This window comes from Penicillium rubens, assembly GCF_028828025.1.
Source record: "Penicillium rubens strain IBT 27055 chromosome Unknown utg000001l_segment0_segment0, whole genome shotgun sequence".
Lineage (NCBI taxonomy): Eukaryota > Fungi > Ascomycota > Eurotiomycetes > Eurotiales > Aspergillaceae > Penicillium > Penicillium rubens.
Window position 1 is genome coordinate 1,999,201 of NW_026890599.1, and position 20,683 is coordinate 2,019,883.

General features: G+C 48.4%; 10 protein-coding genes across 10 annotated transcripts; 5 read left to right on the top strand and 5 right to left on the bottom strand.

The window, feature by feature from the left end:
* Positions 1-740: 740 nt before the first annotated feature.
* On the top strand, positions 741-965 carry N7525_000798 (uncharacterized protein; the record flags this gene model as incomplete). The annotated part of the gene is made up of 1 exon (XM_061211677.1): positions 741-965. The coding sequence occupies one exon, from the start codon at positions 741-743 to the stop codon at positions 963-965; it is 225 nt and encodes a 74-aa protein (XP_061070903.1).
* A 535-nt stretch (positions 966-1,500) lies between these two features.
* On the bottom strand, positions 1,501-3,060 carry N7525_000799 (class I SAM-dependent methyltransferase; the record flags this gene model as incomplete). The annotated part of the gene is made up of 9 exons (XM_061211678.1): positions 1,501-1,749; positions 1,803-2,157; positions 2,212-2,242; positions 2,293-2,318; positions 2,372-2,490; positions 2,542-2,674; positions 2,780-2,833; positions 2,883-2,917; positions 3,022-3,060. 9 exons carry the CDS (start codon positions 3,058-3,060, stop codon positions 1,501-1,503), a joined length of 1,041 nt encoding a protein of 346 aa, XP_061070904.1.
* A 1,640-nt stretch (positions 3,061-4,700) lies between these two features.
* N7525_000800 (DUF4149 domain-containing protein) lies at positions 4,701-5,403 on the bottom strand (the record flags this gene model as incomplete). Its single annotated transcript, XM_002561981.1, has 4 exons — positions 4,701-4,867; positions 4,932-5,220; positions 5,291-5,324; positions 5,375-5,403. The coding sequence occupies 4 exons, from the start codon at positions 5,401-5,403 to the stop codon at positions 4,701-4,703; spliced, it is 519 nt and encodes a 172-aa protein (XP_002562027.1).
* A 308-nt stretch (positions 5,404-5,711) lies between these two features.
* Positions 5,712-8,390, top strand: N7525_000801 (ATP-dependent DNA helicase 2 subunit KU80; the record flags this gene model as incomplete). Its single annotated transcript, XM_061211679.1, has 11 exons — positions 5,712-5,840; positions 5,887-5,941; positions 6,000-6,063; positions 6,126-6,193; positions 6,245-6,413; positions 6,462-6,522; positions 6,578-7,084; positions 7,136-7,521; positions 7,574-7,785; positions 7,850-8,319; positions 8,373-8,390. 11 exons carry the CDS (start codon positions 5,712-5,714, stop codon positions 8,388-8,390), a joined length of 2,139 nt encoding a protein of 712 aa, XP_061070905.1.
* A 618-nt stretch (positions 8,391-9,008) lies between these two features.
* On the bottom strand, positions 9,009-10,955 carry cdcA (phosphoprotein phosphatase CDC14; the record flags this gene model as incomplete). The annotated part of the gene is made up of 3 exons (XM_002561979.1): positions 9,009-10,248; positions 10,302-10,833; positions 10,907-10,955. The coding sequence occupies 3 exons, from the start codon at positions 10,953-10,955 to the stop codon at positions 9,009-9,011; spliced, it is 1,821 nt and encodes a 606-aa protein (XP_002562025.1).
* A 2,062-nt stretch (positions 10,956-13,017) lies between these two features.
* Positions 13,018-13,986, top strand: N7525_000803 (uncharacterized protein; the record flags this gene model as incomplete). Its single annotated transcript, XM_002561977.1, has 1 exon — positions 13,018-13,986. One exon carries the CDS (start codon positions 13,018-13,020, stop codon positions 13,984-13,986), a length of 969 nt encoding a protein of 322 aa, XP_002562023.1.
* A 1,092-nt stretch (positions 13,987-15,078) lies between these two features.
* N7525_000804 (glutathione peroxidase) lies at positions 15,079-15,753 on the top strand (the record flags this gene model as incomplete). Its single annotated transcript, XM_002561976.1, has 2 exons — positions 15,079-15,121; positions 15,227-15,753. 2 exons carry the CDS (start codon positions 15,079-15,081, stop codon positions 15,751-15,753), a joined length of 570 nt encoding a protein of 189 aa, XP_002562022.1.
* A 288-nt stretch (positions 15,754-16,041) lies between these two features.
* On the bottom strand, positions 16,042-17,371 carry N7525_000805 (translin; the record flags this gene model as incomplete). Its single annotated transcript, XM_002561975.2, has 8 exons — positions 16,042-16,116; positions 16,183-16,332; positions 16,390-16,475; positions 16,568-16,673; positions 16,727-16,860; positions 16,988-17,041; positions 17,158-17,194; positions 17,306-17,371. 8 exons carry the CDS (start codon positions 17,369-17,371, stop codon positions 16,042-16,044), a joined length of 708 nt encoding a protein of 235 aa, XP_002562021.2.
* A 558-nt stretch (positions 17,372-17,929) lies between these two features.
* N7525_000806 (DIM1 family thioredoxin-like protein) lies at positions 17,930-18,532 on the bottom strand (the record flags this gene model as incomplete). The annotated part of the gene is made up of 4 exons (XM_002561974.1): positions 17,930-17,955; positions 18,015-18,257; positions 18,317-18,364; positions 18,418-18,532. The coding sequence occupies 4 exons, from the start codon at positions 18,530-18,532 to the stop codon at positions 17,930-17,932; spliced, it is 432 nt and encodes a 143-aa protein (XP_002562020.1).
* A 1,261-nt stretch (positions 18,533-19,793) lies between these two features.
* Positions 19,794-20,441, top strand: N7525_000807 (60S ribosomal protein eL22; the record flags this gene model as incomplete). Its single annotated transcript, XM_002561973.1, has 3 exons — positions 19,794-19,808; positions 20,000-20,232; positions 20,315-20,441. The coding sequence occupies 3 exons, from the start codon at positions 19,794-19,796 to the stop codon at positions 20,439-20,441; spliced, it is 375 nt and encodes a 124-aa protein (XP_002562019.1).
* Positions 20,442-20,683: the final 242 nt, after the last annotated feature.

The window sequence follows — 20,683 nt, forward strand, 5'->3', positions numbered from 1 at the left end:
CTATGCCCAAATTCTGGAAAGAATAGAGGGCTATATAGGGTAAACTCTATGCTTCCTTTTTCGACTATGTCTTCTCTACCATCACTTCAATTTTTCTAAGCTATATATTAAATAAATCACCGCGCCGTGGGTCAGAACTTTTTCATAGACCACTCTAATCCTACAGCAGACTTCTGCCGTTCACGATAAGAACGTTTCCGCTCAAGAGATGATCACTTGGAATATACGACTGCCGTTCCGAGACATTACCAGAGTCTTCTGTATAAACTACGTTCTAATTCGGCGGACACCTGTCGGCGACAGGATCCACTATACCTAGCCCGCTTCATAGGTACATTGTAACTGTCTCCTTCTCCCGTCGCACCTCTCTCTCTCCCCTACGAGGTACTTCCCTCCTCCATTCCTATCCGCTTTCTCCAATGGTGCATATTGCCGTCCTCATTGGTCATCTCCAGTCACATGACGAGATATGTGTAGTTTGATAGCCAAAAATTCTAAAAACAATTTGAAGATTTGAAGCTTTCAAAACTCAAATGGGGAAAAGATCAAACAAATGCCTCAGGGTAGGCACAAGGAGATATCTCGGCGGTGATATCTCGGTAGTCGGTCGGGTGAGACTCGGTTCATAATTTTCTACTTGACATGGATGTCATTCTTATCTAGGTAGATATAAAGTCTGCGAAATCGCCCAAATACAACTCGAAGTAGAGATCGATAATTTCAAAGTTTATCAAGGCAATATGTCCGAAAATATTGATACACGAGATTCTACGCCTAAAATAAGCAAGTCACAATCTTCCGAGGATCTCAACGCCACCCAGGAAAAGTCACATCCTTCACCTCTCCAGCGCTTGAAGAAACAATGGAAGGAGATCAAAAAGGAGTGGGGACCTCTCATGGCGGCCAAAGAGGACTGGGATGACGAGTACACCTTCCCACCCGGCCGTTATTCTGGGCAAAGATAGCTTGACAATGGTGAGGTCCTCCCACATACATCATGCTCGAACTTATTATCTAATGCTGTTTCGAAGAAACCTTGGAACATACAAGTCTCAGCATTTTTGCCAAGGCGGCAAAATAGTGGAACTTGTGTTCAACCTAGGGACCGCCAGTCCTAATACTTCGCCGATCATCGCCATGCAAAATGTGCGATCTTCCTATCATCCCGACCCCGAGTGCTTTCCACATGCATCCATGATACCGACGAAAAATTTTCAAAATAATGGCGTTTGCTTTGCGGAACATTGGCGGGGATTATCTTCCAACATGGCGTTACCCTTCTTTCGGTCACATTTTGCTGGCGGACTTCCTGGGATGTTGAGGATTTGGCTGTTTCCTCCAAGATATACATACATCCCCTCTTGATAACTCATAATTCATAATATCCTAATGCGCATTAATTACATCTAAGTAACTAGTTAACTAAAGCTCCGTGACACGCTTAACTGTAAATTCAGATCCATGGAACGTCTGGGACATAAATTTTCTAGTTCATACAGATTAGGCAGCCACAGGTCCTCCCGGTTTCTGACCGTAAACCACCCGCAAGTTCGTGTACAAGTGATATGACGTATCCCGCAGCTCCATTCGAATTCCTGTCAACAGCCCTTCAATCTCGGAACGTGTCCACCCAAGCACTCTTGAAAACAGCGCGTATGTGTAAATAGGCATAGCTTCAAGCATATTAAGCTGATGGTACCGACCAAGCTCCTTGAGCTTGGGGTCTTTGGGCCATGGACTTTGGGGCAGCTATTGACTAATAAGCATGGTGCTCCATCTTTACCAAGGATGGCGGAACATACCTTGTAAACATCTTCTTTGACATTCACGAACCCGACCTTCACCATCCGCTCTTTCCAGGATGGTGAAGATGTCATGTCCTTGCCGAACATGCGCGATGATTCGTGCATGTGCTTGATGGAAATCATAAGATTGGTTGCCTTGAGGTGAGTTCCATCGTCTGAATAAGTGTTGACGTCGAAGCTCGCCATTTCAAGCCATCCATTGGGATTCAGGTTGTCGAGTGCTTGTCTGAAGAGAAGGTCATGGTCACGGATGGAACCTTCCAATTCGCGCCCATGGATATAGTCAAATGGTTTGCTGTATGACCATGGTTGTTCAAAGTCGTCAATCTCGAAGCGGCAGTTTGGAGGCACCCTGGACATATATCAATATCATATAAGGGGCCAATATAGTAGCAGTGGAGCGTACCATGATGGCTGAATAGCGCTTAGGTCAATTCCTATTTCCATTAGCCAACGTTTTGATCGGGCTGTAGACAGATGCCCGTACCAATCACCTGTGAGTTTGGGTTTGTACTATATTGCTCGTCAGGGGCGGATTTGAATGGATATCTTGGAAATCAACGTACTCTGCATACTCGATCGCCCATAAGCCTGTTCCTGTGCCGAGATCTAACACTCGCTTCGGATCTTTGACTGGTGCTTTGAGCAGTTCTCCTTTGAGGAGCATTAAGTAAATGTGGTGGCTCTATTGCTTATTAAAATTTTGTGTGGTCGGATTCAACAAGTGGAGACTAACCAGATCAAGGCGATCTTGCTCCCGTTCGTCATTTGGCTGTTTGAATATTAGTTTGAGAGAGGCACTAGGCGTTATCAGGGTCATGTACCAGAAGATATTCTCCTTCGCGGTATGAATGATACCTGCGACCGTTCTATATCTGATCAGCACAGTTCGTGATCAAGTCGCGATGTAACACACTTCATATCTGCGATTATTAGCAACCATTTGGACAGAGGATTCGGGAACCTTAACATACTGATAGTCTAGCACACTCGAGGTCACACTTGTGGTGTAACTGGCGTTGTCGAGTCTATTATCATTAGTAGGATATACACATCGCCACTGGTCACTGGTCTTACGAGTCAGAGTATAATGAGGACCCGTCAATGTCGGACTGATGATGTTAGTTAGATAAGCAGAGGGAATGACGCGCAAGAAGAAAAAAAACAACAAAAAAAAAAAAAAACAACAAAAAGAGAGATTTCATGAAATACTAACCTCGGGCTCGACCGGGTCGTGGTGCGTATCCTGATCCATATTCGATTCCGATCTACAAGACAGCACAAGAACGCAGAAAAGCGCGTTGTAGACGGTGAAAGAGAGAAAAAGTGAAAAGTGAAGACTGCAAGCACACCGACTGCAGTCCGATGACCCCCTTATGACCCCTCTGTCTTCAAAGCAGCTGTTAGCGTCCCAGATTGTCGGGTCTAGGGTTACCACGTTGTATCCAACGATCATCCACGCCGTCAGCCGGATAAGTATGTTGTGCTCCGTAGTTGTACTCCTTCGAGTAAAGAAGGCTGCCCCAGCGTACCTTTTCCTTAGTTTCTGGAGTACATATCCCGTGTAACGGCTTTCGATGGGCGTTAGTTGGATGTTCTAAGTGGTTCGAGAACAGCTAGCGTATTGATCGCTCTAAGCTGATTAGCCCACTGCTGTGCGATGATCCGCAGGACCGAAAAGGGACTGGTGCATGGCCAATCAGAGGTGCAGTGCATCGGGTTGAGGTCCACAGCTGTAATTCGCGCCAGCCACGCTCCCATTGGATTTGGACAATACCGACTCCGTATGTACCAAGAATCTAGCAATAGCTTAACTATATGCTGTATATAATATCCCAAGGTCGTGTTGGATATCTTGGATTGAAACTGCAAAGTCGAACTACCCAAACCAAGTCCGCGACCACATTAGGGAGTGGGGCGAGCAACGTAAGTGCTTGTACGTACTTTTGCCCTCGTATCCATATAACAGAAATTTGTTCAATTCGCTAGTCACAAATAATTGACACCACTCGGTCCCGACAGCTTGGTTGTTCGCCACTGGACAGCGGAAGCGAAGAAAACACTCCGGAAATCAGTCCACTCACCGTAATGATAGTCGCTCCAACCCAAGTTTCAATATTTCCGGGACTTGAGAAATTGTGATCCGTAACGCATCTATGCGGTCTGGTATGCAAGTTATTATGTGCATAGCTATGCCGGTTGTACAACATTAGGGATGCATATGTCCCCGGTATTCTAGCTGTACTCCGTAGTGTTCTGAACTCGAGCTTTTGGTTTGAGGCCTAATCACGTGTTAGGGTGAGACAAGTGATCGGAAAGGCCCAGAGCTACATGTACTTATGTACTTATGTACTTATGGCCCAAGGCGCACTATGAGGGACTCAACAGTGCGGTACAACCCTAGTCTGTCCCCGGGGCCATCGCAACCATTGATTAATCTGGTGACCATTTCCCCCTCGCTGTACAAAGTACCAGGTAGTGCTTATAGGCGACGAAGCAGCTAATCCCAAATAACCCTCAGCATATATAAATGCATACAGTGCAAACACTATATCTAATATGTTATGCATAAATCATCAATGGAAAATGCGCTACATCAGGCTAGTCCCGCATTTGTAAATCAATCAATTGCTGGATGTGTGACGAAAAACGTTTTATCCCCGTGAAAACGGCGGTTTTTGGTTGGCCAGTATTTCCCCGGATACTGTTGGGTAACCACACGGGTTCACTTGGGCAGGTTTAACTAGTTCTTCAGTTGACCATTAAATGGTCAAATGGATCATATATTTCCATTTATACAGTAACTAGACAAGAGGGGCCCATGAACGAAATGTGCACAAGGGTTATATGCATCGAACCTCCTATTGATTATCGCGATTGATTGCTGTTGTCAAATTACTCAAGTCTCTTGCTTAGCACGGCACCGTACCAGATCGTAGCAACCAGACTGACCAAGTTGACCAAGCTTGAGATGCCATGCACACGGCCGAACTTTTTGTTCAGGGCCAGCATCTCCTTGGAGTGAGGCGCCGGGTCGTAGCTCCTCTTTCCATCACGGGTTTCTGCGAAGGTTAGAAAATTCAATTGACTCTTTTACACGAAACATAGTGCCAGCAGCTAACGTACCTTGATGCTTGCGCTTGCGCATCACATTGGTGGTGATGGGACGTAACACGAACATGTTCACCAACCCGGTTACTGTCACGGTTGCCAAAGGCAAGAGGGTGTTAAGGCGGTTCTCAGGTGCAGTGAGACCAGACAGACCCAAGGCCTGTCCGCCGTGGGAAGCGGTCAAGGCGACCACTACAGGCAGCGCACTTTGCAGTGAGAAGTAGATGGGAAAGATGGCGGTCTGCAGACTAGCAAATTGGGGCCGCGGAAGGGCACGGAAAGAAACGAAGCCTCCGACAAAGGACTTTAAATATGTTAGACAACACTTTTTAGAGAGGGCGATTCTATATCCGCCCAGTTCAGATTGGTCTCACCTGGTAGAACTGTGTCCCTAAAAGGGTGCCGTAGCTATCTCATTTATTAGCTCACAAGCCATGATTCTGCACCAACGAACAAACCTCAAAACGTGGTAGGGGCGAGGATCCATGATTTCGGATATGTTATGACCTAAGGAGAGTTGAGTTGGCGATAAAGTCGATGTGAAGTTGCATCGAGGGGAAGAAGTGGCAGTTATCGCTACGATCCAATTCTTAATGAAAGCCTTATTTCCACTTCCAAATAGAGGGAGCTGGCTTCTAACGACGCACAGACCACCAAACACCAACAAAGACGGCGTGTGATGTCATGTGCCTTCGTGTTTCGGTCTAAACCGCAAGTGGAAATATCACGCGTCTGCCTGTTGTCTTGAGCCCCAAAGCAACTTTGTCTTGCCATTTTCCCAACATCATCATCATTATGGCGGAGAAAGAGGCTACAGTTTACATTGTAGACATGGGACGGTCTATGGGCGAGCGCCACCATGGCCGTCCTATGACAGATCTCGAATGGGCCATGCAGTATGTCTGGGATAGGATCACTGCCACGGTATGTGACTTGACCTTGTTCAACGCCAGAGAACTGACAATTCCAGGTGGCTACTGGTCGAAAGACGGCTACGGTTGGCGTAGTTGGACTCAGGACTGATGGTGAGTGGTCGGCTACCAGTCAGCACCCATTGGGACCCTTGTCTCATGTTTGGAACAGGAACTATCAACGACTTGGAAGAAGAGAGCTTTTCTAATATTTCTATTCTCTTCGGTCTTGGCCAGTATGTGTGGCTTAATTAATCGACAGCTTTATGCCGAGTCGCCTGACTAAATTGTCTTTCAGAGTCCTCATGCCTGATATCCGGAAACTGCGAGAAACGATCAAGCCCAGCAACACTAACAGAGGCGATGGTATGTGACTGTTGAAGTCTTGTCAAGCTGCTTATTCTGACTTTATATAAGCCATCTCTTCTATTGTCATTGCCATGCAGATGATCATTGACTACACGAAGAAAAACAAATACAAGCGCAAGATCATCTTGGTGACCAATGGTACCGGCGTGATGAGCGATGATAATATCGAAGGCATCATTGAAAAGATGAAAGAGGTTAACATTGAGTTGGTGGTCATGTATGTTTCTTGCCGACATGACTTCACATTCATGCTAATACTATGCAGTGGAGCCGATTTTGATGACGCTGAGTATGGTGTAAAGGAAGAAGACAAAGACAGTCGAAAGGTTCTAAGCCATCTCCAATCTATTCTGTTATTCATGTTGACAAAGCGCTCTGCAGGCTGAAAACGAGACTCTTCTCCGAAGCCTGGCTGAGGACTGCGAAGGTGCTTATGGAACGCTGGAGCAAGCCGTTTCGGAATTGGATATTCCCCGTATCAAAGTGACCAAGAGCATGCCATCTTTCAAGGGAAACCTCACGCTCGGCAATCCCGAGGAGTATGACACGGCTATGACTATACCCGTGGAGCGATACTTCCGAACCTACGTCGCCAAACCAATCTCAGCGAGCTCGTTCGTACCACGCTCCGGCACCGAACCTGGAAGTCAAGCACCGGTTAAAGGCGATGCTGAAGGCGATGCTCTCGCCTCAGTGCGAACATCACGGACGTATCAGATCACAGATGAGTCCGCACCAGGTGGTAAGATCGACGTTGAACGCGATGACCTCGCCAAGGGGTACGAGTACGGACGTACCGCGGTTCCTATCGAGCAAACCGATGAGAATGTTGCAAATCTACAAACATTTGCTGGTATGGGGCTGATCGGGTTCGTTCAGAAGGATCAGGTGTGTCTTTATGCCAATATTAAGTGCTATAACAGCTAATCCGTGACTTAGTATGACCGGTACATGCATATGTCAAACACGAATATCATCATCCCTCAGCGTGCAAATGACTATGCGTCTCTTGCGTTGTCTTCTCTCATTCATGCACTCTACGAATTGGAGTCCTATGCGGTTGCCCGCTTGGTGACCAAAGAATCCAAACCACCGATGCTTGTGTTGCTAGCTCCATCTATCGAGGCAGACTATGAGTGCTTGATTGAAGTACAGCTTCCATTTGCAGAAGACGTGCGGTCGTATCGGTTCCCACCTTTGGATAAGATTATCACTGTCTCTGGCAAGGTGGTGACTGAACATCGAAACCTCCCAAGCGTGGCGTTGAAAGATGCGATGAGTAACTACGTGGACAGCATGGATTTTGTCACCACAAACGACGAAGGGTAAGTATAGTCTACTTGATTATCGACTTTATCAGTTAATCAAAAGAGCCAGGCAAGCCACTGACGATCTCCCAATCGACGAGTCATTCTCACCGTTATTGCACCGCATCGAATCAGCAGTTCGATATCGTGCTGTGCATCCCAATGACCCTGTCCTCGACCCCTCAGAGCGGCTCACTGAATTCGCACACCCCTCAGAAGACATGGTCAAGAACTCCAAATCCCATCTTGAGAAATTGATGTCCATAGCAGATGTCAAGAAAGGTAACCTCGATTTCCATACTACATCCGGAAGATACCCTACTCACCCACGCATTTTGTCTTATAGTTCCACCGAAGACAAAAGGCCGTAAACGCCAACGTGAAACAGAGAAACCTCTCTCAGGTTTGGACGTGGACGCCCTGCTCAGCCTCGAACCCAAGCGAACGAAGATTTCCACCGAGAATGCAATCCCAGAGTTCAAGCAAACACTTTCCCGCGCGGAAAACATCGACGCAATCCACGACGCTGTGCAGCAGATGGCTAAAATCATCGAGAGCCAGATCACACACAGCCTCGGTCATTCAAATTACGACCGTGTTATCGAGGGGCTTGGTACTATGCGTGAAGAACTGGTGGACTATGAGGAACCGGCGGTGTACAATGACTTTGTGCGTCAGTTGAAGGGCAAGATGTTGCGGGAGGAGCTGGGTGGGGATCGGAGGGAGCTGTGGTGGTTTGTAAGGAAGGGAAAGCTTGGGCTCATTGGCAAGAGTGAGGTGGATAGCTCGGCTGTTGAGGAGCAAGAGGCTCAAGAGGTGAGGTTTGGCCTTTTATTGTGGAATGGAACGAGTGCTAACACTGCGTATAGTTTCTGGCTCCCAATTGAGGAATTGAGTGGGGGGGCGGGTTATTGTCTCGCTATTCAAACATGAAATAGTGAGCATACGAGGGATGTGGAATATTCATACTATTCTCTATGCCAGATTTACGCGATGTAGAGCTTCCTGTGGAAGTTATGTTATATGGTACGTCGTAGAAGTAAGGCCGGGAAACGGAGTATAGTCCACCTCAGGTGATGAGGTCCAATAATACTGACCACCCAGATCAAAGGATACGGATTGGAGGGGTTACGGAGAAATGGAAATATTGAGCAAGCCCATGAACAGCATTGTCATATAGACGTAGAATTGACACATACAGGAACGAAGCCCGCAGACAGAACAATATGAGGCACGAAGTGAATCGGTGCCCAATTGCAAGGCATGACGAGTCGTCAATGAACAACAGAACCAAACGCCGTGCATAACATGCCCAATAACCAGTATTCGCTCCAGAAAACAGCAAAAGACCGAGATTTGCAAACTCAAACATTAAAAAGCATCCAGATGCATCAGGGAAAAGGGGTATGCAGAAGTGTTGTCCCGGTAGGACGAGAAGAATGGAACAAGAAGCGCTCCGAGGAAACTTGGAGAGTTTCGAGGGGCGAAAGAAGAGAGCAGAACATCTAGTGGATGGTCTTGATGGCCCGTGCGGGGCTGATAGTATTGCTGCCAATGCGGCCACTAGGCTTGCGAACACCACGAGACTCGCTGCGGGTGTTTTCCGTGGGCCGGCGAGGACTGGAGCGAACCTTGCTGACTGAGATAGGGGCAGCGCCGCTCTTGCGGCTCACTGGAGTCTTGGGTGCTGAGTGGTCAACCCAGTTCTCTTGATCCTTGTGGTTGTCTTCTGTGAGGGTGTAGCTGGCTGTGACAGTGGCAGAGTAACTGATAGACCGTGATGTGGGTGAGGCAACAGGAGACCTAGATGACCGCTGGGCTAATCGGCGCAGCTGGATTTCTTCTTCGCTCTCACTGCTCTCGTTGCTCTTCCTGTGACTGCGGTGGCTGCGCTGCTCGTTTTCAACAGCAAGGGACCCAGATGCAGTTCGGGAATAAGGGTGGTGGCGTGAGTCCTTTCGGTGGGATTTGCGAGGCTGACCAGGGGTTGGCGCAGGAAGATCTTGGTCTGGGTAAGCTGCAGCTTCATTGTGATCAATCTCTCCGAGGGCTGCGCGTTTGGAGTGGCTATTATTTGGTGGTGTGGAGACCACTCCGTTGCTGGTGCGTTTCTTGGTTGACACTCGCGGAGTGACGGGTGTGGACTGTGCCAGCTTCTCGCGCATGCTATCCTCAAACCACCATTCACGGAATGCACCCTGGTTGAGGTGTAGCCAGTGCTGCTGAGGTCCAACGACCATACCGGGTCGCATGAATCTCATGAAGGCAATCACTTCATTGGCGGTGAATCCATACTTGTAGATCAGGTAAGCGCCAATCAAGCAGCCTGTACGGCCGAGGCCTGCCTTGCAATGGACTGCGATACCCTTCTTCTTGATGGTGATCATCTCATGGGCCATTTTGATAAACCGTCTGACAAGCTGCAGGGGAGGGCAGGTGCCATCCTCGAAGATCATGTCAATATGAGCGATTCCCATTGCGGTGAAGTAAGATGGGCAGTAGAGCTCCGAGTTGAGTCGTACAACGAGACCGACGTTGCGCTGGTGGAAATGGGCGAGAACATTCTTGAATGGCATAGGAAGCTTCGAGGAAGAGATTTCCGAGATTGTTGTGGGCAATGCATTGTACTCCGGGGTGTTGACAGGAATGGGTTCCACGGGCTGGTGCTGAGGAGACGCAAAGGCAAGGAAATCCGGCGTAACCCAGTTGAAGTCACCCATGTCGACTCGCTCAAATTTCTCGTATCTATTGAAACAAATCAGCATTAAATCTTGGGCCTCGGAAACAGTGGCACTTACTCCTCGAGATTGAAGTCGCGAAGTCCACAAAGAGACTGCTCCTTGGCCTTCCATACTCCATAAACGACATCTTGAATGTTCAAAATGAAATCTGCCTGGCTGTATCCAGCATCGCGGAAAGGCATGTAAGGAGGGTCTGCCTGTGCGATAGGTGCTAGAGCCAAATGAGGTGGCCAGGACTGAATCATGACCATATAGCATGCAACAAGGCAGGCTGCATTGGCGCGACTCCGGGCATCAGTCTTGCTATAGAAGACTACCGGGCGGTCGCTGTTGGCTGGGTCGCCAAGAATCTCGTGGAAAAGCACAGCAAACCGGTACAGGTGGCCAATGTGGAGTGGGCCGAAATCAGCGTGAAAGGCATTGTACAGAAGTGTGTCATCGATAGTGAAGTACACAGGAGAGCGGCGCTTGCTTGGAGTGGCGGGCTGCGCACGTGCCCGCTTGCTTGGGGATTTGGGTGCGTCCAGATGGAAGGGAAACGGGGTTCTGGAGCTGGGAGCAGAATCATAAGATGCAAGGTATAGGCGGTCTATATGGTAATTTGCCTTAGCTCTCATTGCTGGGTGGAAAACATTCAAATCGTCGAAGAACATTGTACCAACCTTGGATGTACTCGATCATCTGCCCGCCGTGGTTGAAGTCGGTAGTCATATTGCGGGTTGTTTGTTGACAGCCGCCTAGACCTAGAGTGATTGTGTAACGCTAGTAAAGAGCGAAGACAGATCAATATGGTACCGTTACAGGTCCTGGTGTTGTTTTGGTGTGACTCGGAGGATAGCGAAGCCAATGGTAAGAGAATAGTCGGTAAATGTAAGAGCTAAACACTCATGATCAAACTGAGGGAGATCTATGAGTATAGAATGATAAGGATAAAGAGAAAATAAAAGCCTGGATGCGAAAAAGCTGTACAGGTGATGAGATCGGAGGAGAAGGAAATCAACACAAAGTCCGAGTTCATGATGTTTGCAGCTGCCATGCCACTGTTATGTTGTGCCTTACCTATTTGGGACTAGTGGTGGCCGTTGACGTGACAACCCTGTAGCCTCAGGCATCAGCTTTGTTTGCCTTGCACATTCCAAAACATCACCATAACAAACAAACAGTACAAACCGCACAAACCACACAAACACCATTAACCTGAAGGCGAAGGACTCATAGCTCACATCTCATACATCCCATACACCTCCACTCCGAATTCATACCCTAGTCTTCAGCGTGGAACACTGTCACCTGATTGCACATTCCCCATATCACATGGCTGCTTCATACATCCCTAGAACAGTGTATGTCTCTTCCAATAATTCATTGGAGGGCTGCTTTCATGTTTCCAATCAATGCCATACTTAAGCTTCCAATCCATGTCGGTAAACGAGCTCAGGAATAACGCACTTTTTCACCCCTCTGCTTCCTTCTATGTAAGCAGTCCGGTATACTACCGTCCGACAAGATGGTTACTGCAATATTTTTACATAACTATCCATACTAGTGGACACGGATCGAGGTGAAAGGTGGTGTTCAGACCGCTGCGCTCCAACTGCCTAACATTGAGTGACCAATATGGTACGGAATACATAAATGGCACCTCTTAGCTGCATTCTCTTAGTAGAGATTCGCCTCAATAGAGCAGCTTGTTTGCAATTTGCTTCATGTTGACTTTGTCTTCAGTGGCGTCGCCGCGACTGAACGCTGAGCTGGTCATTCCCGATGATCCTAGGGACACGATTTTCCCTAATGACACTACAGTGGTCTGGTTATCTAACTGAACATCGTCTGCTGGTCCAAAAACAAAAATTCAAATCGACGGTCTTTGATTTCCACTTTCAATTGGACTGATCCTCCACATGCCAGTAAACACCGAGGGCAGGGAACTGCTGCAATTTCATTAGAGCCTGGATTTCATACAGAGTGAATGCAAGGGCGTCTAACGGCGAACCTTTTACTTTCAAATTCGATTCCTCTTGGTCAGATTCATGTTCACTACCCCTGGGAAAGCGGTGATCGACACAAATGTGAGGCCCCGCATATAATGACCCTTGCCTGAGCCTACGGCCCATGCACTTCCAAGGTCATATTGTACATCCCTTACTTGAATAGCCTGAAGATTGTTGGGTGGTATTATTCTTATTCTTCCCGGAAAATATATGACTTGGTTCCACAAGTTCGAATAGGTCATGCTGAATCTCCCACGTTGCAATCTTCTATATATCAGATTATACGAAGATATCCCGCAAAGCAGAACAAGCTTCGACCATGATTTGACCTGCTTTGTCCTGTCCAATAGTTGGACACTTGCTCCCACCACACCGCTTGAAACCTATTACACACCTTAACTCAAGACCATGTGGGCACATACATCCCTTCTTTCGCGCAATCTCCGCGAAATGAAACTACCTGCGCGGCTCGACGGATTGCAGCCCGTTAGCGCCGGCGGTTGATAATTAACTACCTTAGTGGACCTTAATGGGCAAGAACAACGGTCAAAACATCGCCCCTGAACACCCCAGATGCGAGGGGGCTCTCGATGACCCTGCGGAGCACTGCCAAAACAAGCTCAGAGAATTGTATATAATCCGACCTTTAGATCCTGCAACTTTGTGTTCTTTTCTATACACAAGTCGTTCATTCACTCCCAGTCACTCTTTTCCTACCTGTTCGATTCTTACTCACCGAGTCACTCTTTTCAACCCTTCGAGACCTTACAAACATCGCAACCATGAAGTTCACTGGTTTCACCGTTTCACTCGCCGTTGCTGGCTTGGGCTACTCTGCCGCTCTTCCTGTCCTCGGCAATGTCAATGGTGCTGTATCTGGCGTTGAGGGCGTCGTCGGTGGTGCCACAGGTTCTGCTGCTAAGATCGTTGCGCCTATCACCTCCACCGCTGGCGGCCTGACTGGGGGCCTCAAGCGTGACAATACTGCTTCCCTCGGTGAAACTGCTGAGACCATCCCAGGCCTAGCCAACACCGCTGTTGGCATTGCCGGTAGTGCTGTCGGTACCGGTGAAAGCCTTGTCTCTGGGGCTGCTGGTACCGCGGAGAAAGCCATTGCTGGTGCTGGTCCAGCCGCGAAGCGTGGGGTCAATGACCTTGTTGGCAGCACTCTTGGAAGCGCCCTTCCAGCCATTATGAAAGAAGCCAAAGCTGGCGCCCCTGCTGGTATCCTCAAGCGCGATGGAACTGCCGCACTTGGTGATACCGTCGAAACCATTCCCAGCCTCGCCAACAGCGCTGTTACCATTGCTGGTAGTGCTGTTGGTACTGGCGAAAGCCTAGTTTCGGGTGCCGCCGGTACTGCCGAGAATGCAGTTGCCGGCTCCGCTGCAAAGCGTGAACTCAACGACCTTGTTGGCAGCACTCTCGGAAGTGCCGTGCCCGCTATTATCCATGAAGCCAAGGCGGGCAACCCCGTTGCTGGTGCTGGTCCAGCCGCGAAGCGTGGGGTTAATGACCTTGTTGGTAGCACTCTCGGAAGCGCCGTTCCCGCTATTATCCAAGAAGCCAAAGCTGGAGGCCCAGCTGGTGTCCTCAAGCGCGATGGAACTGCCGCACTTGGTGATACCGTTGAGACCATTCCCAGCCTCGCCAACAACGCTGCTAGCATCGCGGGTAGTGCCGTCGGTACCGGTGAAAGCTTTGTCTCAGGCGCTGCTGGTACCGCAGAGAATGCTGTTGGCCATACCTAGTTATTAAGATATACTTCATGTGTCGTCGTTTCCCTATGTGTGGGTTATCCTGCGGGACTTTTTATGATTGTTAGTGTTCTCCTGTACGATACTTCGGGGTACCTTTGATGCCTCTATATGACTTCCAAATGCTTCAACGTTTCTACCTACAAATCCGTGTGTAATTCCTTGCCGCAAGGGTCGATATCTTTTTGGGTATAGTCCTGTTTATTTCTACTGGGTGAACGTTATAACTGGAACTACATACTTTGCGCCGCGTTTAGTTTGTATGGCTCCTAGTGGATTCCCCTCCAATGCGTTGTTCAAGGTTATTCATCGACACAGCTGGCGTGATAAGAAGCTATGTACCTAAGTACATAGTACATACATGTACGTAGCCACCAGATAGCATGATCCCAGGTGACACGCCATTTCCTATTGGTTGCTTTTACTGTTTTTACGTGTCCCGAGATGACTGAATGGAAAGGACATGCCTATACGACTGTCATGTACTCAATATATATATTTCGAATACATTTAGGTCTATCTATATTCATCCAGCAATACCGTCGGGCTAGCCTTGATCATCTAGATTTATAGTCATGCAGGTCGGTCCTATAATACGTCGGACCAAATATATATCACATGTACTGATATTCACGGCTGCACCAAGCTGAGATTTTAGCTGACAAAACTCGCTCAGCCCTGGAGTGATGACCTTGGAATCTAGATCTAGATTGCATTAGAGTCAGCAATGATTTATAATAATTTTATGCACTGCCTCTGTCCACTCCGTAAAGTTATTCAGCAATTTCGTCAACCAATCAAGAGACAGCCAACCATCAATCGGCTCGGTCGATTTCCATTTCCGTCGAGCTCCTCTGGATACCCCGTGGCCAGCCCGGGGCCAATTGGTAAGAAAGTGAATCAACCGAGGTCGATTCAGATTTACCAGAAGCATACAAGAGAGACATGTTCTCCCTGCAAATTTTCCCTGTATCACATTCTGCCAAGTCCCTCCGATCAACTCTCCGGTTACATACGTCACTCTATTCCCCGCGAACACTCCAGAGACACTTTCCTATTTTCGCATCTCCACGTCAAATTACAACCATGTCGTCTGCTACATCTTTCTTCGATTTTGAGCCTGTCGACAGTACGTATTAGCTCCTGTGGTGTACCTGCTTATCTTCTCCCCTCATGACATCCAAATACAAGCTCCGAAGAACCCAACCGCTAACGAAATCCCGCATATGAATAGAAAAGGGTGCCCCCTTCCCCCTTTCTTCGCTGAACGGCAAAGTCGTGCTAGTCGTGAACACAGCCTCAAAATGCGGCTTCACGCCCCAGTTTGAAGGCCTGGAGAAACTCTACCAGGAGCTGAAGGCCCAGTACCCCGAAGACTTCACCATCGTCGGATTCCCATGCAACCAGTTCGGCAGCCAGGACCCTGGCTCTGACGATGAGATCCAGTCCTTCTGCCAGCTCAACTACGGCGTCACCTTCCCCGTGCTCGGAAAACTGGATGTGAACGGCGATAACGCTGCACCTGTGTGGACTTTCCTGAAGGAACAGCAGCCTGGGATCATGGGCATGAAGCGCGTCAAGTGGAACTTTGAGAAGTTCCTCGTCTCCGCCGATGGAAAGGCTGTTAACCGCTGGGCTTCTCTTACCAAGCCCGAGGGACTTAAGGATACCATTGTTAAGGAGATCGAGAAGGCGAAGAAGGAGGGCACTCTTGCTTCGCTGAAGAGTGAGGCTGGTGCTGAGCAGGCTAAGCTGTCGTAGGGCTGTGCTTGAGGTGTTCTTTCCTGAATGATTGTGGTGATACCTTCATTTGTCTTCTTTGTATCTATATCCCGGTGCTTCTGCTTGTGACATACTCGTTCTTTTCGGTTTACGATTTCGGTCTACGATGGGAATTATACAGTGATAATAGCAATTCATATCCCAGTCTCAAAGTTCGCCGATACAATTTTTGTAAAAGTCGTCGCTATATCAGTTCCTTGGGTCTATATCCTACCCCCCCTTAACATGAGGCCCGACTCAGTATGCCCGAGTGCCCGGTGACCCACTTCAAGCAGATGAACTACCCTTAGGAACCAGATTACGTAGGGACAGATCGTAGACCACATCCTCAACCTTCTTGACCTGTAGTCCCACACAAATTAGAAATTTTAGAACTGTGGAATAGACGTTGCAGTGATATCGACATACGCTGTACTTGATACCGTCGCTGCGCTTGCGCAGGATATCGTTCTTCAAGTTTAAGAGCTGGAACCCAGCGAACAATTCCTTGACAAAGTTGCCAATCTGCATGGGACGGGTGTAATCACCCAGGGTGACTGAATTGACAGCCAAGCGAGCCTGAGAACAAATTAGCTGTGGCCAGACAGAAAATCTCTGAGATCTGGAGAAACGAACCAGTTCCTCAACCATGGCAATGAGCGCCAATAGGTATTCCTCAATCGTCAGGTGGAAGGCATCCTGCTCCTTTAGGTTGACAGGAACTGGCAGAAGAAAGGCGAGTTAGTATTGTACATCAATTGATGCATATAGCACCCATGGTGCTTGTCATAGACAGAGAATAAGCAAAACGTACTGTCCAGGAACTTGCCCACATCCTCAATGGTCATGAAAGATGTTGAGCTAGGTCCCTTGTGCTCCTGCAGCCCTCCCAGCCATGCGCAAAGCTCGATAGAGGCGACCTGAAAGATTGGATCAGCGGAAGTTTTTGGCCACCGAATTTCAGAAAACAGACCAGGTTTTGCAGCTCACGACTCCATAGCCCGTTGTACTTGTAGAAGGGATGTTGGTCTGCCACGGCCTTCAGGCGAGTGACCTCTTCCTTCTGAGCAAGAATTTCCTTGGTGACATCGTCAAGCACGGGCTTCACTATTGTAGAAGTCAGGGAGACGATTCATGGAAAACGGAGAGAAAAGAGTAGTGATCGAGCAGCGAGTCCAAAGATCAAATGTACCCAGCACTCTCATCAGACCACCTGATATAGATAATAACTTACACTGATCAGCAGGCGTAGAATGAGCTCGCGACAGGATAGCCTGTGTGGAACGCCCTGTATCATTCAATATCAGTCCTCATGTTCGACCTGCAACTTCAATCCGGGAGTGCCGTCCCCGACAGGATGAACGCCTGGAAGTCCGGGTCGAAGTCACGAATTGCAGAAAGTACCTCTTCTAGCGAGTGTTTGGACAATCTCATGTAGCTCCTATCAAAATTGTTAGCTACCTGTCGGATTTCCTGGCCCAAGGGTCTTGCTCCGGTGTAGGCTTGGCGCGCGAAGAATTCACCAAGGTCAGGACGCATTGGTAAGACCTACATCCCGGACGGTGGTCTCCTCATCGATCTTCGTCTGGAGATTCTCAAAAATGCGTTGGTCAATCATTTTGCTGCTTTGTTGTGGTTGTAGATAGGTACTTGAGAGGATTGAAGGCAGATCTGCGAGATGTGGTGTTGGAAGCGCGTTACGTCAAATCCATCTTAAAAAATGAGGATAGCTTGCGCAATATGCCACCATTCTTTATTCCAGTTGAAACTTATATGGTGAGCTTTCATAGCACTTCCTGAAATATATTTTACTTTCTGAAGAGAAAATTTCCTCCAGGTGAAGGTCATTTGAGGCACTCTTACTATGATTTACGGCTATGATTTACGACTGCGGCGTACAACTATCACCCGCGGGATAATTGATAAAGCTTGTAACGATTCTAAGCTGTTTTGAAATATATTGGACCTCAGAAAAAGAGACTTGAATGTGACTTGTATTCACTCCTGCAAAAGTGACTCCGCGGAAACAAAAAGAAACAAAGAAGAACGCCGGAACCATGACCATATTTGCAGGTTTTATTGTTGCCAGATCGAGTCTAGTGATCGTCGTAAATATCGTAAGGAAGCGATGCACACCCTGTCCGCCAGAGTGATCACGCAGCGAAGGAGGCAATGCTTAGTATCGGTATCTGGTCGAATAATCTGCAAAGACCGGCTGTTAGCGAATGGTGCTTCCATTCCAGAATGAAGATTGAATGTACCTTTGGGGCTGACCACCAGACCACGGCCCTTCTTGGCGCCCTTGTATATCGTCTCGATGATGTCGATCAATTCTTGCTTGTCCTCGAGCACCCAGTTCAACTTGTTGTTGTTTCCCGTGCCAAAATCGCACATCATATGCTTGTTGCGGTAGAAGAACATAATAGTCATCCGATCGTAGAGCTCGTACATCTGGTTGAAGTCTGGCACCTGGTCAAGGTCGCATAGGTAGATGACAGCAAAATCTGGGGGCAGACCTGTTAGCTGCTGTTCGGTTTGCCTGGAGAATATCTCGGTCACTTACTCTTCACCCGCTCAGCGATTTTGTAAAGGAGCTCATCTTGGCGGATACCTGGGGAAATCGGTTAGTCCGGGAGCGTGGCAATGGATCTAGGTGGTACTTACAGTCAGGGTCGTGGTCTCGCCCGAATCGGATCACCACTAGGCGTTCCTCTTCAGAGAGGATCGCCTGGTCCACATGCCAAGCTGTTTGCAAGTGAGGAAGGACGATTGAACCCATCGCAATAGCTGGTTGTGTGTTGACAGAATGGAGTATGCGGAGTGGGAAAAAAAGTGACGGCTTATCGATTGGATCCCCGCGATCAAAGCTGTGGCGTCATGTGACCGCTTTGGCTGTTTTGAACGGCGATGGCAAATTGCTGTAATCTGTAGCGGGCTGTTGTCAAAACTGCTTGCCCATGTGTCTGGTTCTCAGTGTGTCATGTTAGAACATCACGGTGATGATTTCAAGCTTAACTTGTGGATAACCTCACCCAAGCGCCTCATGGATCCTGATACCAAGAATTACATTGTACGGTGCGATCTACAGCATACGTATATGACAGCAACCTTGGAAGGGAATCTGTAGTGGTAACGCCTTATCTAAACTGCTTTGTCTATGCTATGCCCAGTGGGCCATGTTGAAAGCACTTTAGTATCCCTAAGAGCCTCATCGCGGTATCTGACCAAAAAGAACATTGTAGGACGCGACTCGCGATGACACCAATGACAGCTAAGTACTCTATTTAGCTGCAGGGATCAAGGAGAAACATTGCACCTTGGACATTCTAGTGCCACTAAAGGGAAGCTACAAGGAGTCTCAATACGGAATGGACTGTTACAAATATGAGATGAACAGACATCTTCTCCAAGCGTCCGGACAAGCCGAACAGTTGATGAAAAGGAGTTCGCGTCGATCGGGGGTAGTGTAAGCCCAATGACACTGTGCAACGAGGCATGCGCAAGCACAGGGGCCAAGTCGCGGGGTCCAAAAATAGGAATAATCAAAGTGTTTCCTGGACGGAAACTTTCAGAGATTAAACTGAAAAGAACAGATACTACACTTGATCTAAGCCAATAGGCAAAGAGAGCTGGAGAAGAAAAAAAAAGAAGAGGAAGATCTGAGGGCAGCAAGGCATTCTTATACCCCTGGGCTGTGGGTCCTAGTCACTAGCGCAATTTAAGCGAGCCAATCGGGTATAAGGTTTAATGCCGGTGTGGCAAACCACCCGCTTAGCAGCCCTGAAGGGCTTCGGGGAGGGCTAACAAGGGCTTAGCGATTTGCTGACTCATGAGTCCGCTGACTTCACAAAGTTGCCCTACCCTATACCCTAATTGAGCCTAGTGCAACACACCTCTGGCCGTGAATTTTTGATAACCAAATCGGCTCCACCGTGAAATTTGGGAAGTTGTCTTGACCACTCTCTCGCCGGCGCAGGATATTCACCTCTTTGCGACCTTTCCCAATTCTCCAAAATCCATCTCCCTCCAATCCATTAACAATGGCTCCCGCTGCTGTACGTTGAATTCCAAATCGCTTTGCTGTTCCCCCCACCGGAGTCTCTGCGGCCTCGTCTTCGACAAGACAGTGAAACTCGATATTGAAATATCTATCGAGTCTCCGTTGTCGTCGAAGACGAATCCGCGAGTCTACCACCGGGGCTCGACATTATGGAGCAGTAGGCTAATTCGATTCCATGTGGTATAGGCTCGTGGTCGCAAGGCCCAGAAGGTTACCCAGAAGTTCGTTATCAACGCTTCTCAGCCCGCTAGCGACAAGATCTTCGATGTCTCTGCCTTCGAGAAGTTCCTCCACGACCGCATCAAGGTCGAGGGCCGTGTCGGTAACCTCGGTGAGAACGTCGTGATCTCCCAGTCCGGCGATGGCAAGATCGAGGTTGTTGCCCACATCCCCTTCTCCGGCCGCTACCTGAAGTACCTGTGAGTTTTTCTATTTCTTGGGAGATGACTCCCGATATTTTGGATTGCGGTTTTGCTGACCATTGCATTTTCTGCGACTCAGCACCAAGAAGTACCTCAAGAAGCAGCAGCTCCGTGACTGGCTCCGCGTCGTCTCCACCTCCAAGGGTGTCTACGAGCTCCGCTTCTACAACGTCGTCAACGACGAGGCTGAGGAGGACGAGGAATAAGCGTGTCGCTCCTGACATGTCTTGTTTCTTTGCCCCGTTGATCGATCGGTTCTAGTCTGTGTGTCGCGCTTGGGACGTCTGTATGGATTGAGAGCGAGAGCCATGGGGGAATAAGATTGGTCTATGAGGCCACGAATAAAACTAAAAAAGTTTATACCCTCAATTTCTTCCTTCAGTAACGCGTAATAGTAATGTGGATTGTTCTCAGTTAAAGTGAGCATGCATGGGTATCTCATACAAAG